Source organism: Zeus faber (assembly GCF_960531495.2).
Source record: "Zeus faber genome assembly, chromosome: 7".
In the NCBI taxonomy this organism is placed as follows: domain Eukaryota; kingdom Metazoa; phylum Chordata; class Actinopteri; order Zeiformes; family Zeidae; genus Zeus; species Zeus faber.
In genome coordinates, this window is record NC_137203.1 from 15,298,244 (window position 1) to 15,315,320 (window position 17,077).

Genomic DNA, 17,077 nt, shown 5'->3' on the forward strand with positions numbered 1-17,077 from the left:
TGAAAACTTCCCTTTGGGACTCTGGTCCATGTTGACATGATTGCATCACGCAATTCCTGCAGATTCGTCAGCTGCGCATTCATGCTGCAAAACCCCCATTCGATCACATCCCAAAGGTGTTCTGTTGGATTCGGATCCGGTGGCGGGGAAGGCCACTGAAGAACACTGAGCTCATCGTCATGTTCATGAAAACCAGTTTGAGACGACTTTTGCTTTGTGACACGGTGCGTTATCATGCTGGAAGCAGCCATTAGAGGATGGGTACATTGTGGCCGTGAAGGGGATGCACATGGTAGCAACAACACTCAAATAGGCTGTGGCATTCAAGCGATGATTGATTGGTATTCACGAGACCAAAGTGTGCCAAGAAAAAAATCTCTCACACCATTACACCACCACCACCACCAGCCTGGACTGTTGACACAAGGCAGGTTGGGTCCATGGACTCATGCCGCTGGTGCCAAATTGTGACCCTACCATCTCTGTGCCTTGGCAGAAATGGAGATTCATCAGACCAGGCTACGTTTTTCCAGTCTTCAACCGTCCAGTCTAGGTGAGCCTGTGCCCACTGCTGCCTGAGCTTTCTGTTCTTGGCTGACAGAAGCGGAACCAGACGTGGTTCTGCTGTTGATTTCCACCGCCTCACTGTTCCACGTGTTGTGCATTCTCAGATGTTTTTCCGCTCCCCACAATTGTACAGAGTGGTTATCTGAGCAACCGTGGTCTGTCGGTCAGCTCCAACCACTCTGTCCGTACTTTGTTGACCTCTCTCATCAACGTGCCGTTTCCGTCCGCAGAATTGCCGCTCACTGGATGTTTTTCACGGCATTTTGAGTAAACTCTGTTCTGCCTGAAAATCCCAGGAGATCAGCAGTTACAGAAATACTCAAACCAGCCCGCCTGGCACGATTCGCTGATTAGATATATTTGCATGAATCAGTAGGTGTACATTGTTCCTAATAAAGTGCTCAGTGAGTGAAAGTATCACTCGTATAAGACATCATTTTTTTGTTAAACTTTTTGAAACAAACTAAACTAACCACCCCCTCACAGCGTGCAAATATGTCTAGACGGAGGAGCGGAGAGACACCTTTAATAAAAATAACCATGACACAAACTCTTAAAACTTGATGGGCTTGTAAATTACTTTACAAGGGGTGCTAACATCCTGCAATTTGGCTGAAACTTTAATGGTTTCATTTTCACGGAACAATGGACGTTTTTCTTTTTGATTATTTCTTTTCCTCATTTGTGATTGGCATTGTACGGCGGAGAGGGGGACGAATTGGGTTTTTACAAGATAACAAGGCGAGGAGGCCTTAAAAGAATGATGGGAAAGACAGCAGAAAAAGGATGTGAGGGGAATAATGGGGAGAAAAGAAAATCAAGGGAGAGATGAGTTATAAGGACACAGGGGACGAGGAGGAGATGAAAAAAAGCAGAGTAATTGAGAGAGGAGATAGAAAGTGTGATGGTAGCAGTCTTTCTAACGTTATCGTCAATTACTGCTCAAAGATGGACATATACATAAGCCGGGGCCTAATTTGTGCCGGATCCACCAGCACAAAGATCCTCAGGGACCTCTCAGATTGGGTCCGTAACCTATTTGATTGGATCTGGCACCTCCGCACAAGCTGCGGAGGTGCCAGATCCGTGTTCCCCGTTTCTCCGAATAGAACAAATAGAAAATGTGTTCTTTTTCTTTTTAAGGGCTGTACCCGACTCAGAATTTTTTCGGATCGGATTGGCACCTGTCTCCCTCTCCCACTGTGCAGACGATGCTTTAGCCCGCGCCAGAACAGTGTGTTTTTGTTTTACGTCTCCTTACGGAACGAAACATTCCTCCCTGCCCCCGTCCCCGCACTGCTTTTAGTTGTTTTATTTGGAGGAACAGGGCACAGCGATTCCCCTTATTTATAATTCCTTATTTAAATGTTATCCCTGTGCATTTTGTAAGCTTCTATCTGTTTTATCCTGCTATTGTAATGCACACTCACTGACAAAAAAAATAAATAAATAAATAAAAACAACGATTGCTCGACTTGAAGAATATCAGTCTACTGACTGGTTTCCGACTGATGGCTCGACTCGTTGACGTTCAGGGGGCAGCTCTTTTATTCTTTATCTTTGTTTCCTAATTGAACGGGGGGAAAAAAAAAGCTGCGTTCCGTGCATACGCATCCGTGACTTTTTCTCACGCGGACCGGACCGACCTCTCTGTGTACCGGCCTCCTCCTGATTTACAAATGAAGCGCTGCTAGATACCTATTGCAGGCGTTCGCAATCTGGGGGGTCGCGGCCCCCCCAGGTGTTCATGAAGGAATTGCAGGGGCTCCACAGCAAAGGTATATATTTTTTAATAAATGTTGTTTTATTGTATTTTTATTTAAATGCATTTGTTTCATTAATTAAATTCTACATTTTTATGTCATTTATTCATTTATTGTTGTGGAGGTGTGTTCTGCCGCAGGGCCAGGGAATGAGGAAGTGGAGTCAGGCGGAGGCGAAACAGCGCCGGTTGGCGTGTATTTAATATCAGATTAAAACATAAAAGTGGCTCGTGGGCCAAAATGATAAATCAACGGCTCGCAGGCCAATATGAGAATAGCCCAATGCGCGGCCCTTAAGTGCGCTCCCGCTGTGACGCCGATCCTCACAGCGGGGACAACAAAACATTTATTATTTCCCGGGTTTGGGGTCGTAAGAGTCAGCGGAGTCCCCCCAGTTGATTCGCCCGATCCGTGGCAGCTGAGCGGCCCGGGGATGGGAGCCTGCGCCCCCTTGGCCCGCCACAATTATTTATTAATTACTTGTTTTCATTGTATTTATTTCTTAATAAAAAATAATTAATAAATTTAATACACATTAAATGTATTAATTAATACACAATACATTTCTATTATTAAAATTATATATATATTTTTTGTTTTGTTTTGACATTATGCAGTATACTGTATATAAAGGATGGGATGGGTTTAAAGGACAGAGGAGAGAGAAGATGTGACGGCAGGGAAAGGGAAAGGGAAGAAGAGGGAACAGGAACAGGAGAATATGGGAGCAGAGGTGGAAGTGCATGAAGGCAGGTCAGAGGAAGAGGGGAAGAAACGAGGGCAGAAAAGGAGGGAAGAAGGAGAAGCAGAAGTCTAACAGTTGAGCTTCAAAGCCGCCAAACAAACAGACGGAACATGAAAGAGAGAGAGACACTTTGTTTTCCCCTCCCGTCACGCGTTGCGTCATCCCGGGGGGGTGGGGGTGAGAAATAAAAATAAAGTATATAGGAAGGCTGCTTTTTGTCATTTTTTTAATCCCTCCTTCTTTGTGAGGGGCAGATCACAGGCTTTTAGAGACGCTTGCTTTAAGGATTTACTGTAAGAGGAAGTGGGAGCTCAGCCTTTGATGACACACACACACACACACACACACACACACACACACACGCACGCACGCACGCGCACACATTCCTGGGGGTGTTATTAACTAACTCACCACTTGAATTCACAAAGACAGATATTTTTCATGATTGATTTAGTTTAATTACATTTTAATCCATTGATCCCATCATGAATTTATTAATAAATTCTATTTAGTATCTATTTAGAATAATATCTATTTAGAATTTGTTCAAACAACTCTTACTTTTTTCCACTTTTGCCTGCTCATCATAAAACAAATGCATGGGGACAGTACATTAAATGTACCGTCGCCATGCAGTTATTTATTTACATCAATTTTGCAAAATTGATAAAATCACACACGATGCCTATTTCCAGTTCACCAACACACAGAATGCGATAGAATTACAATATCACTTTTGCTGTTATATTCACATCACATCGTCATTTACGTAGAAGCCCAATTTTGGGGTTCGTTTAATGAGACACTATATGTATACTATATGTTGTATATCTTTCCGATGGACGACATTAAAGCAGCACTATGTAGCTTTTTACCTTAAAAATAACAGCTTCAGAATCATTTTGACGGCACTCTGACTTGTAATATGGAGAACCTGCCTGTTCTCACACTACATGTACAGTATGTAATTTCTGTGTTCCGGTACGAAACCGCGGGGAAAAGTGTGTCAAGCTTTACGGCACCACGTCAATTTCTTGATGTTTGGCTCAGGTAATTACGCTTTTTTTAACCTGATAAAATTTACAAAAAAACAAAAAAAAAACGATAAATTAGAAACTTGCCGGTCAAAATGTCGGGTAATAACGCTCATACAAATGGAGTCGCTCCACCTCCCCGACGGCGCAGATGAGAAGGGCCAGCGGGGCGCCCGCCACCCACATCTCAGCTGGCGCACGCCGGCCCTCACTTTCATTGCTCCACTGGGTTTGTTTCACCCTCCGACACGGGCGCGAGAGCCGAACTGCAAGGCCGAGCGCATCTGGTACCTAGAGTGGTAGCAAGGGGCCGATCCTTGCTCCCGCTCTCCCTACGCCTCCCCACGCCCACTGAAGCGGCGAGGTCCAAGCAGGGAGCGCTGTATCCTAGGTGTACATTATATCTGCGTTTGTAACATAGACTTATTGAAACCTGTCAAATTTGTCCAGTAAAATGAACTATTTTCGGACACCGGCCCGAGTTTTATGACAGTGGTATAAAAGGGGCGCCAAATCCCAAATACCAAAAGTTACATAGTACTGCTTTAAGGAATATTGCCATGAAAATGTCCCCCAATTTTGCAAAGACTGAAAACATGTCCCCAAAGGGAGACATACCCACAATACTAGTTCCCTCCTGCAGGGTCCATGGACCTCTAGTGGCCTGTGACGGAAATGCAGGGGCTGCAATAATTTTTTTATTATACAGTGGATATATATGTATATATACATATATATACATATATATATATATATATATATATATATATATATATATATATATATATATATATATATATACATATATATATATATATATATATATATATATATACTATAATCTGCACATCTGTTAAATATATAAATCTATAAAGACATCTGAAGCTCATATTGCCCCATTATAGTCGTTCTACCTGTCTCTAACCTACATTAGGGTGGCTGTTCTTGGCGCTTCTCAATGTCCTAGATTTACACTTCACACTCATTAAAAAAAATTCTAAGTGAACGGAGCAGCTAATAACTGCCGAACCAAATCCATTCCAGGAGCAGTATCCATAACATCAGTCTAAAATAGCAGCAGTGGCAGATGGAGCTGGAGATCTAAATCGCTCAACTTTTACAGGAATAGTGATTCATGTGGGACCATAGTAGTGAATGCTGGTAAAGAGTGTTAGAGTGTAGAAAACGCCTGTATGTTCATTCCCTTACTTACTCTATAAACATTTGCGTGTTTATGTGCTTCAAAATACATAAATAATTTAAATTAAGTGGTCCATGTATTATCATCAAATTCCTGCTGTATACACCATTGTTTTTTTTATTTTACTTTGCTCAACCATTTGTTTGTTTGTCTGTCTCAACTCAACTAACCTCCCTCGGAACAGAGCCTGGGTTCAAGGGTGGAACTTTGATTTGAGAATTGGGGTGGACACAATAAAACGGGGATGTCACCATATACGGCACAGTGTCGAGGGTTCTTGTTTCTCTCCATAGGGAAACGGAATAAAATAAAAACAACCTCCGTCTAAAATAAAAAAAAAACACCCAAATTGTGCCGCGATCCCTCCCTTTCCACACCCGGATCCTCCCTCTCCACGCCTCTGACGAGCGCGCATGGTCGTATATTATTATTGGGGGGGGAACTCTCTATTTTACTAGGAAGTGGGGTTCCAGACCCCCCTGTCCCCCCCCGTGATTTCCGCCCCTGCCTGGTGGCTTAAGTGCACTTGTTGCATCCACTTCTTACTAAGTGCTCCAGACGTCTGTCAGATGCACAAAGACAGACGTGGACGCGGACGCCTGCACAGTCTGGGCTTTGATGTCGGGAAAAAATAAATTACAACAAGATATACAGTGGTTGCCTGTGCCTACTGAAACGCAGAAGGAGGTGCGTGCACACACACACACACACACACACACACACACACACACACACACACACACACACACACACACACACACACACACACACACACACACACACACACACACACAATTACTAGTCGTGGCAACTTCAGTTTTGGAGACTACTTTTACTCTACTACACTCTTAAGACATGATTCAGTGTGCCCTCTTCTACTATTATTGCACATCTAGTTGTCTTACAAGATGTGCAACAGCACGGCAAATTTTGACGCACAAACAAAAAAATGTATAAAGAAAATAATCAAAACGACCGGCTCGATCTCAACGGATGTGCTATAATTCACATTCTATAATGTCCAACCCAATGTTCTGGGAAATTTCCCGCCATGAGTTCTCAATCTTTGTAATTTAAGGAGTGATGTTCATGTGGTTATAAAAAAACAAAACTTTATAATTCAGCCACCTAGTCGAATGTGAAAATGCAATGGAGGAAATGACGTGGTGGGAATACATACAGGGCCCAAAGCAAGCAAGCGGCCAATCACAGTCTCCAAAGTTTTGATGTGTGACCATAAAGCAGCCTTAACACAGTTGCATTACTATAGTTTATAAAAAAAAGTAGAAAAAAAGAAAAAAGTAACACATAACACATAAACTATATACACACATACACACACGCACGCACGCACAGGCACACACACACACACACACACACACACACACACACACACACACACACACACGCACACACACCACAGTTTTTGAACTCCTGCCCTATTGTATTGTATTCCTTCATTGAAAGTAAAGAATTGATAGATACATCAAAATGATAGATTGATACAATCAGAATTGGCATGTGGAACAACAGAGATATGGTCGAGAAATGTGTAAAAAATTGAGATGGGGAAGGTGGGTTTTTTTTTTTAATCTCTAGGATTCACACATTTTTGGCTTTGGCGTCTCTGCTGCAAAATATTACCACTATTCAGCCATAACTGACTGGTCACCTGGTTCAGATTTGACTAAAATTGTTGCCCTTAAGTCTTGGTGGGAAATAACGATCTAAAGATCTTGTTTTTTTGGGTGAAGCCGCACTGTGGGGGAAAAAAAAAAAAAAAAAAAAAGTGCTGAATAAATAAATAGATAATTAAGAGCGTGTGATGGGAAAGACAAAAAAAAACAGAAAACATCAACTCACATGGGAATCCCAAATCACTCTTTTCTTTGGGCTCAGTTGCCTTCTGAAACAATGAACCTTGAAGGAGAAAGAGGAGGAGAAGAAGGGAGGATGGTGGAATTGAATGGATAAAAGGACGGGAGGGAGGGAGGGAGGGAGGAGGGGGGAGGGGAAAGAAACAATGAACAAAATGAAGATCAAACAAATAAATAACGACAAAAACAGGAACAAGAAAAAAAAAAACCAATATGGAGGACACATGAGAGCACACATGGTTGGGCCGTTTCTTGCTCCTTTATAAAATCCGAGACCCCGGGGCTGCTTTGGTCGACTTTTTTGGGAAGCCGTCACACCGAGCGGTCCACTTAGCGGGTGTGTGACCGCGGAGGAAGCCGGCGAGGGGAGAGGTGAAACGCTGCTGTATAATTGATAAAGGCAAGGAGAGCCACATGGCCGCCTTAAAAGCCTCTCGCCAGACGAGCAGCGGGTTTTACATCGCAGGACCGGAGGACGCTGACGGGGTTAAGAGGGGTGGGGAGCAAAACACACATCCCAGAACATCCCAAAATATACAAGGACACTTCTAAACACATGGTGCGTGCACTCTTTGAACAGGATCATCCAGACGTTCTGTTTTATTGATGCAACTTCCCCACTTATGGGCTCTGTTGAGGGTCTCTATTTCCCGTGTTAGGGGCTGTGGCCAAATTACACAATAACACGAAAGGCAGGCAGGCGGGCACACGGCAGCAATACACAGGGTCCAGGGTCGTCGGCCCTTCATTAAAGTTCAATGGACGGGTGTCCATTGGCTCTCTGTGCCGGCCTGGTTACAGTGTCATTTTATGATCGGTTGGGGTTTGAGGCTGTGGGTGGGTTTCCTACGCCGCAACTTATGGTGGCTATCATTGTGAAGTAGGGCCGCATGATTATGGCTGAAATGATAATCACCATTATTTTACTGAATATTGTCATCACGACTATTTATCATGATAATTCATCCATTTTGGGGAACTGAATTATTTTACGGCACTTTGTAAATCAACGGAAAACTGTCTTAACAATAATAATATATTCTATAAATAAATAAACCAAGGTAAGTGATTTAACTGCCTTCAATTGTAGAGGATATAATGAAATGGTTTGTGTGTAGTGGGTTACATCAAAAACACCAAAATAATGAAAATATTTCAAAACACATACACAATCTTGAATCAATAAATACATGTTCCTTATAGTATGTAATTGCTTACAATTCAGGAAGTTTGTATAGTTTGTACATTAATATCTTTGGAATGCCTAAAAATTCTGACAGTGATGCTATTGGGTTGAATTTTGTAGAACTCACCCTGGTGCGTGTCAGTTATCCTCAGAAGCATATATTGTGATGTTTAATATTCTGCGCTTTGTTTAATCCAATTGTCTTCTGGTAATACTTCAACTTAATTCTTTCAAACATAATAAAGTTTAACAGTTATAAAATAACACCTGTCACTTTCTAACTTTAGTCCTTTCGTTCCTTTAAGTCCAATCGCGACTATGTCTGTGTGTCACGTGATCTGTGGACTCTGTCAACTTGCGCATGTGCGCTGTGCGTGGCGCCATCTTGGCGAGGAAACTCCAACGAGGGCATGTCAGAACTGAAAGAACTCAAAGAAATTGTGGGTCTGCACGTTGCTTTAATCGTAATATGCACAGAGTAAAGATAAAATGGAAGATTAAATCAACCACAAGTTGATTGATGGCTTGAAAGACAATAGTGGAAGACAAATAAAATAATTCACAGCGACACTATAGTTTGCTCCATTTCTTAAACACAATCTGCTCAACAAAGGGAAAAAGTTAGCATGATGACAGTAAAACGGATGACGCATGAATGATTTAGCGAAAGCAGACAGAAAGATTTATGCAAAGGAGCAGTGAAAAGATGAGGACAAACATGAAAGTAAGTAGGAAAGTGAGAAAAAAGAGCAGGGGGGGAACTCTGAAAAAGTGGAAAAAACTAAAGTGCATGGATTCTATATCGAAAGAATACAACAGAATAACACTGATACGGCGGATATTCATTTTTTTCCTTTTCCTGAGGTGAAAGAAAAAACACGTTTGACATTGATCCACTGAAGCCTTATATTACTGGAACTGTGACGGCTTTTATTTTAGACATAAAGCCTCAACTCGTATTGCAGGTGATGCTTTGAAAATACTGCTGTGCATTTTCACACACACACACACACACACACACACACACACACACACACACACACACACACACACACACAGACACACACACACGCACACACACACACACAGACACACACACACGCACACACACACACACACACACACAGACACACACACACACACACACACACACAGACACACACACACACACACACACACACACACACACACAGACACACACACACACACACACACACACACACACACACACAGACACACACACACACACACACACACACACACATTTTCCTCTGGTCACTTCCTCATGCCATGTCACTAACCTCCATGTCATTTCAGATCTGCTCACTCCCTTTTGCTTTGCTGTCACTCCCTTCCTTTCACCAGGCTTCCCCCGCCTGCAGCTCATTCATTCATTCCCTTGTTCCTCCCGCAGTATAAATACCAGTCCACTTCCCTTTGTTCTCTGACAGATTGTCTCCTGCTGTACGCTGAGCTTTCCCACACTACTACCTGTTTCCTGTACTTTCCATCCAAACCTTTGCCTGATTCCCTGGGCTCTGTTCTCTGGCTGATTCCCTGGACTATGACTCCCCGCCTGACTCCCTGGACTATGACTCCCCGCCTGACTCCCTGGACTCTGACTCTCTGCCTGATTCCCTGGGCTCGGATTCTCTGCCTGACTCCCTGGACTATGACTCTCTGCCTGATTCCCTGGGCTCTGATTCTCTGGCTGACTCCCTGCCGGATAAGTTTGCCTGCTCTGACTGCTCTCCTGGTTTTGACCCCTGTCTGTCCTTTGGAATAAAACCTTGTCGAATTTGACTTCCTACCTGATTGTTTTTGTGCCGTGCTTATGGGTTCACATCTGTTCAGTCAGTGAGCGTAACACATACACACACACACACACACACACACACACACATACACATACACACGCACACACACACACACACACACACACACACACACACACACACACACACACACACACACACACACACACACACACACACACACACACACACACAGCTCCCATTGACACAACATGGGATGAAGAGAGAAAAGAGAAAAATGGGATGGAGAGAACGGGTTGGATACAGGAATAGAGTCCATAATAAAGTAAATCTTTATTCAAAAAAGATTATATTATTTTATAAGAAATATTTTTTTTCCTCTGTGAGCTCCTTTCTCTACACTAGCGGTGATTTATTAATTCATATTTTGCGTTGTGTCTAAATATGACTAAATAAAACAACGAAAAAATACAATTTAGCACATAATCCGGTCTAGCGTCACAGTTCAGTTGAATTTAATCTCTAATGATTTTCATACCGTGACAAGTTATTTGAGGATGCCAAACTGGGGTCTGTAAAGTAATTGCAGGGGGTTTACAGCCAAATTTATAATTTCAAGAAAGTGATTTTTGGTTGGTTAGTAATTGTTTTTTCAAAAAGTTTTATCTGTTAGCTCTTTGTTGTAGTTCCGGGTGGATGTACCTGTGGGTAAGTGGCACCAGACCTGCATTAAGGATGTGCATGCAGAGCAGGCACGCCGCATGCCACACACTGGGACGCTCGCTCTGCCTCTGGCCGCCACTGCACAATGTCTGAGACTTAATTCATCTTCTCTGCAAAAGTTAATTAAAACTTGCAAACACGGCGTGTGGGGAAAACTAAGTTAAAAGACAGAGGGAGCACACACCAAGAGCGAGGTATAACCTGAGGTTAGGTAGTTAGGAGTTGAACTGCTGATGACTATGTGAATTGGGGAGTGTTTCGTGATGAGCCCATGCTGTTTCTATCACTCTGGATGAAAACAAAGTGTACATTTTCGGCACTTATGCAAGAGAGTGTCGAGTGCCTTTCCACGAAATAAGTTGTGTGATTCAAAGGGGACCTATTATGTTCCTTTTTACACAAGTTAATATGAGTTTCTGAGGTCCCCAAAAGATGTTTTTGATGTTTTTTGCTGAAAATACCACTCAGATTATGCATTCTAGCCATTCTAACGTGCCTATCTACCACTCTGTTCCAAAACGGGCTGTAATTGCTTACAATTTACGAAGTTTGTCCTAGTTCTGTGAGCCAATGGGGTTGGAGCATGGCTTCCAGGTTTTGTTGAATTTACTCTGTAACTTTCAGCCATTTCACCTTATCAGTCCACCAAAATCTGTTTCTGAACAAATTTGAGGTAAAAAAAAATAATCAAACCATTTTCTGAATCAGCCACATTTCACGTTGTGAAACAAAAATAAAAAAAAAAAATAAACTAAAAAAAACACTTTTTTAATTGGTTTTATTTGGAGAAACCCACAGTGGCTCGTGCACCGCAGCCTACAGTCGACATATCCCATCCTTTATTTTATTTATATATATATATATAATTTATTTATTTATTTATTTTAAGAAACACACGGCAGAATTGTTTGTTAAATACTTGCATTTCCATTGTCTGCAGTTTTGTCATGGACAGTTGTATTTGCACTATTTCAGTCAGGCCCCTGGCCGGGCAGCTCGGGGAGTCTCGGGGGGTCGTAGAGCCCAACAAACCCCGTATGAATCTCTGCATATAAACCACGAACGCTGATCTCACGAACTAATCCAACTGCGCTCGTAAACAAACCGACTCCAAACGCCGATGAAATGAAAAGCAAAGGGTCGAAAACGAAAGCAAAGACTGACTTTAACCCTTTAAAGCTTGACACCTTCCACCGTTTGCAGTTTGAGTGGAAGGTCTGCGGAGCCTTTGCAGCCTGGGGGAGTCACTCAGATTGGGGGGGCGGTTCTAATCCGACTGAGGCCCCACGCGGCGTAGAGGCTGGATGCAAACGTGAGTGGGTTCTTTCAGGACGATGTTTTCTGAAACAGGCAGCTCATAAAAAACTGACGGCGTCGCCATCGGAGACCAGAGGGGTGTGCTAAGGCGCTGGAAATGTGAGTTTTGCATAAAAGGTCCCCTTCAGCCAATAAAACGAATGTGTGATTTAGCCAATAAAACACCAGGGTTTTTATTTGACATTTGTGAGATTGCTAGTTTTACACAACATCATATTAAAGGGGATGCTCTCGGAAGCAGGACAAATAAGTGTCACGAGCCGGACAGTCTGACCCAAACCCAAGAGCTAACGCACGGCCGCCCTTTTGGCGAACTGCAGTTCTCCCCTATGATTGTACAGAGAGCCCCCACCGGGCCAAAAAATATATATATATATTTTTTTTTAACCCAGAAATGACGCCAAATATCCATCTATAAGCACCAGCTGCACTCGGCTCACTTGCTCTACTCTCCGAAAGCACACACACACACACACACACACACACACACACACACACACACACACACACACACACACACACACACACACACACACACACACACACACACACACACACACACACACAGGGGCGTGGTCAGTGCTCATTCGAATGCTAGTTCTTGAATAAAGTCCATAGGGAACAATATAAAAACCCATGCCAAGCTAATGCTGTTTCGTCAGTCGTCTAGTTTAAATGAAATATTCACATGGAATAGATTTTTTATGAAATTATGAAATATTCTTAAACATTTATATATTTGATAAATTTTACTGAAGAACTATTATCTTTTTTTTTTTAGATTATAATTATTTTCTGATTTAAAACCAAATGATTTGATATGGACAAAGGGGAATATCAAAACAAAGCACAAAACATATAAGACAATATCGGATATTAACAGACAATAATATATAATATTTTGTTCATGAAAGTAATGAATGTGAATGTGTGGCGTCTCAGAGGATTTGGAACGAGTGCACGACCTCAAGAACAATATTGTTTCCATTAATGTAAAAAACCTAGAAATATTGCTCATGTTTACTACAGTCATTCTGCTGTTCACTGCCACGAGCCAAGAAAACCAACAAGATCCCAAGCTCCTCGTCGTGTTATAGCCGTGTTATAGCCGTGTTATATTTATCGCTTCATAGAAATTTAAAACTTTTGTATATGTATATTTCTTTTCTTTGAATGGGGCAAATCAAATGGATTTATTTTCTCAACGTTTTAATGGTGTTTTTATTTTGCCACTGCCAAAAAATAACTATAGAGGATAGAAAGAACATTTTGATTTTGGGACAGTTTACGTTCACTTCGGGATAGGTAAAATTGGTTATGTGAGTCTGGAGCCCCCAATCTCCTGTCGTTGCCTGGAAACTGAACATGATGAGAGTCCCACTGCTATTATAGTCACTTGAAATGACTACTTTGCTGAAATTTAAGAATTTAACAAATAAAGACAACTTTTGGTGGGTGAAAAGAGACGTTAGGAACAGGCTGCAAGGAGAGCACTTGGGGGGCTGCGTGAAGATTTCAATAAATGGGCCTATTGTGGCAAAATGTCCATATTCTGATGCCATGGAGACATTTTTCAAGGCGAAGAAAGAGTGCGGCAATGAATCATGCACACTGTGTTCATGATGTGATAGTGTTTTGCAAAGTTCACTGGTTACACAGCTTATTTTTATGCAATAAAAATAATTCCCGCCTGGGGCGCTGTTGGCACCGTGCTCCGGCGGGTTATCTTCCAAAAACAGGAGCCTTTCTGTGTGGAGTTTGCATGTTCTCCCCGTGTTCACATGGGGTTTCCTCCACCTCACGTCAGTGAGGACCCCCACCAAAAACATGCACCCATCATCGTCTGACCAGCGATGGACACTTATCACCTGGTCCCCGGGCGCGTCCACGTACGCTGCCCACTGCTCCTGGCTGTGCCCCCGGAGGAAGGACAAGCCAGGATGGGTCAAATGCAGAGGATCCATTTCACCGGCCACCATCAAGCATGTGCATGTGTGTGTGTGTGCAAGCATGTGTTGTGGAGTGTCGTGTGACGATTAAAGACTGTTTCTTCTTCTTCTAAATGCAGCTTATTAAGTCATCCTCTCCTTGTGATCACTTTGTTTTGTCTTGATTACACTGAGCCAACAAAAACTTGGACGCAAATACAACTTCAGATCGCTGCCGCGCCATCTGACCCAAGACGCCTCGTCGTTTTGTTTCCCCGGTGCGTACCACCAGGCGTAAACGCTGAACTGTATCACCCATGAACCTGCAGGAATTCTTTATATTCAATCATATTGAAATCTCCTTTTTTTCAAAGGACTAAATTAAATCTCTGTTTAGAGGTTAGCATTAGAGAACATGGTATTATCAATTGTTATAATACATACTGTATAGTCCTACTTCTAATTGGTTAATGTCATTAGCAAAGGTCCAGGGAAAAAATGTAACTTGTCTTCTTCATTTGATTGTTATTGACGTCGTGGATATTAATTGACGGGAACTAAATTAAATGTACAGCAGCCTGAGGACTCACTTCTATCCCTGTGCTTTAATAGCAATGTGGGTTGGTGTATTATCACGTCATATCATATCATATCATGTCACTGAATCCATCTTTTTAGATTCAACTTAAAAGATAAATAACCTCAGATAACGGAGTTAATACTTTAAGCAACACTCTGTAACTTTTTTGTACCTTAAATAACAGCTTCAGGATCATTTCGGACACCGGCCACCGGGTTTTACGACGGAGGTCTAAAATTGCAATTGCATTCAGAAACTTTGGGGGCGCCAAATCCCAAATCCCAACAGCTGCACAGCGCTGCCTGAAGGTCGTGAGACATTTCCACTGGTACCACTCCAGGTGCAGTTTCACTTGGGAGGACATTTTACATAGAGACCTACAGAGAAATGTGTATCAGCAACGGACACATTTACACGCACGCACGCACGCACACACACACACACACTCTTTCATGGATCCCTGTTCGCCCCTACAGGAAGCAGTTGAAACATTAGTGCGTGAGACATAAAACCACATCTGCCTGAGCCTTTTAGAGACAGAAAATCAATCAGGGAAAACGAGCCCAAATCTATAAGCTGTCCGACTTTCAGCCCCCCCCACCATTCCTATGTTGATGCTTTCCTGGAGCTCGGGGGGGAGACGTTTTGGTGATGGATTATAGCGACGTATACAACGTACCGTATAGCACTTTGTCAATTCCATTAGCAAAGGAAATAAATAAGGCGGCGGTTTTGCAGACACAGATGGGCTCTAATCTCAGACTAAATCACACTTTTAATCTGGACCAACGGAAATGGCTTTTCTCAGTCGTGGTTTAAAATAGTCCCTAGTCTTGGTTTTAAAAACCTGATATCCAGAAGGAAGATTAGAAGATTAGAGCTGGTCTACTGCACGTCTTAGTGGATAAAAGGCTTAAATTAAAGCCTTTTAAAGCCTCAATTAAAATGAGTCTCTGGCCAGAGCAGGTTGGCTTTTGGATGAATGGGCGTGGCCTCCAGGTGGGCCAGGTTGATCTGGACTAAGATCAGCACCAAGACCAGACAGAAGGAGCTGACTAGTCCTTCATCACCTCAGCCCAGGACTTCCTAGTCGAGAACTAATTCCTCCGAACTTAAGCAGCGTCTCAAAAAGGCATTTTTACATTCTGGATTAATTCAAGCGGGATTATCTTCCGCTATATATGTCAGGGCATTACAATATTATAAGTATATTTAATTACTTGGCGTGGCATCAAGACTCCACTTAGATCCTTGATGCGACTACACTTAGAGACCAAAAAACACCTTCATTTATCTTCAAAACGCTAGAGGTTCTTGGGTGACCGCAGCCTCAAAGAGGCTATTTATATAGCATGTCATAGAAATTAACGGGAGGGGTCGATGGCGTCATGACAGTAGGCAACAGAGTAAGTACTCACATATGTGTGTGTGCACGTGTGCGTGTGTGTGTGTGTGCACGACTTCGAAAAAAGCTGCATCCCACGGTTTCCTGACTTCCAAAAATTGCCATAACTTTTATTTCTCTCTCGCAGCCCTGCCTCCTTTGCGTCATGACACGGCACAGCGGGCAACAAGTCATTTTTCCGACGCGCCAAACACACACTCGTTTAATTGCCTCCACTTTGGGCAGGAATAACATAGTGCTACTGTATTGGTGCCATAATGACTCAGACCACATTTTTTCCGCGTGGTTTTTCTTTCGACAACCGACCGCACACACTTATGTTTTATTTTTTTTGGACTTGGACCAGCGTCAGAAACAATCGGAAAATAAATTGTGGTTGATCACGCCGGCTCGTTATTTACCATTATCTTTCTAACCCTGGAATCGGGTACTGCGGGCAAGGGGGGTGTTATCGTCAATCATGTGAAGCGTTTTTTTTCTTGGCGGTGAAGTACAAAAAAGCACAAGTTTAGGATGGTCAGACAGACGGAGATGGAGAGAAAGAGAGAAAGCCTTTGAAAGTAAAGTAAGAGGATCTAAGGTATCAGAGGAGGCAGGAAGCCAAGAGGGAGCGGAGAGAACGGAGCCCAGGCAGAAATGTCCAAATCAGCGGGGTTTCGGGCTGGAGGGAGGGCAGAGGGGAAGAGAGCGAGAGAGCGAGAGAGAGAGAGAGAGAAAGAGAGAAGGAAAGAAGGAGGAAAACAACCAGTGGGAAGCAGAATAACAGGACAACAAGCAAAAAGAAAACAGAGCAGGGTAGAGGAAGAAGTGGGAGGAAAAAAGGGTTTTTTTTTGGGCCAAAGCAGCGAGAAGTAAAGCTGTAAAAAAAAATAAAAAATAAAAAAATCACCCCAGAAGGTTTTAAATCCTCCTTTGGAAACTATGTGGCTCAGACTGATCGGTAGGAAATGTAATTTTCTGGTGGTATTATTTCATA

The 17,077-nt window shown here is 42.7% G+C and overlaps 1 protein-coding gene across 1 annotated transcript in view; it reads right to left on the bottom strand.

The window, feature by feature from the left end:
• Positions 1-17,077, bottom strand: part of LOC307233356 (netrin receptor UNC5C-like) — a gene marked incomplete at its 3' end in the record, with an annotated part of 221,372 nt that overhangs the window by 25,145 nt on the left and 179,150 nt on the right. The window contains exon 8 of the mRNA XM_080004684.1: positions 7,174-7,230. Coding sequence (XP_079860810.1) covers positions 7,174-7,230 — 57 coding nt within the window. The remainder of the gene's footprint in view (positions 1-7,173; positions 7,231-17,077) is intronic.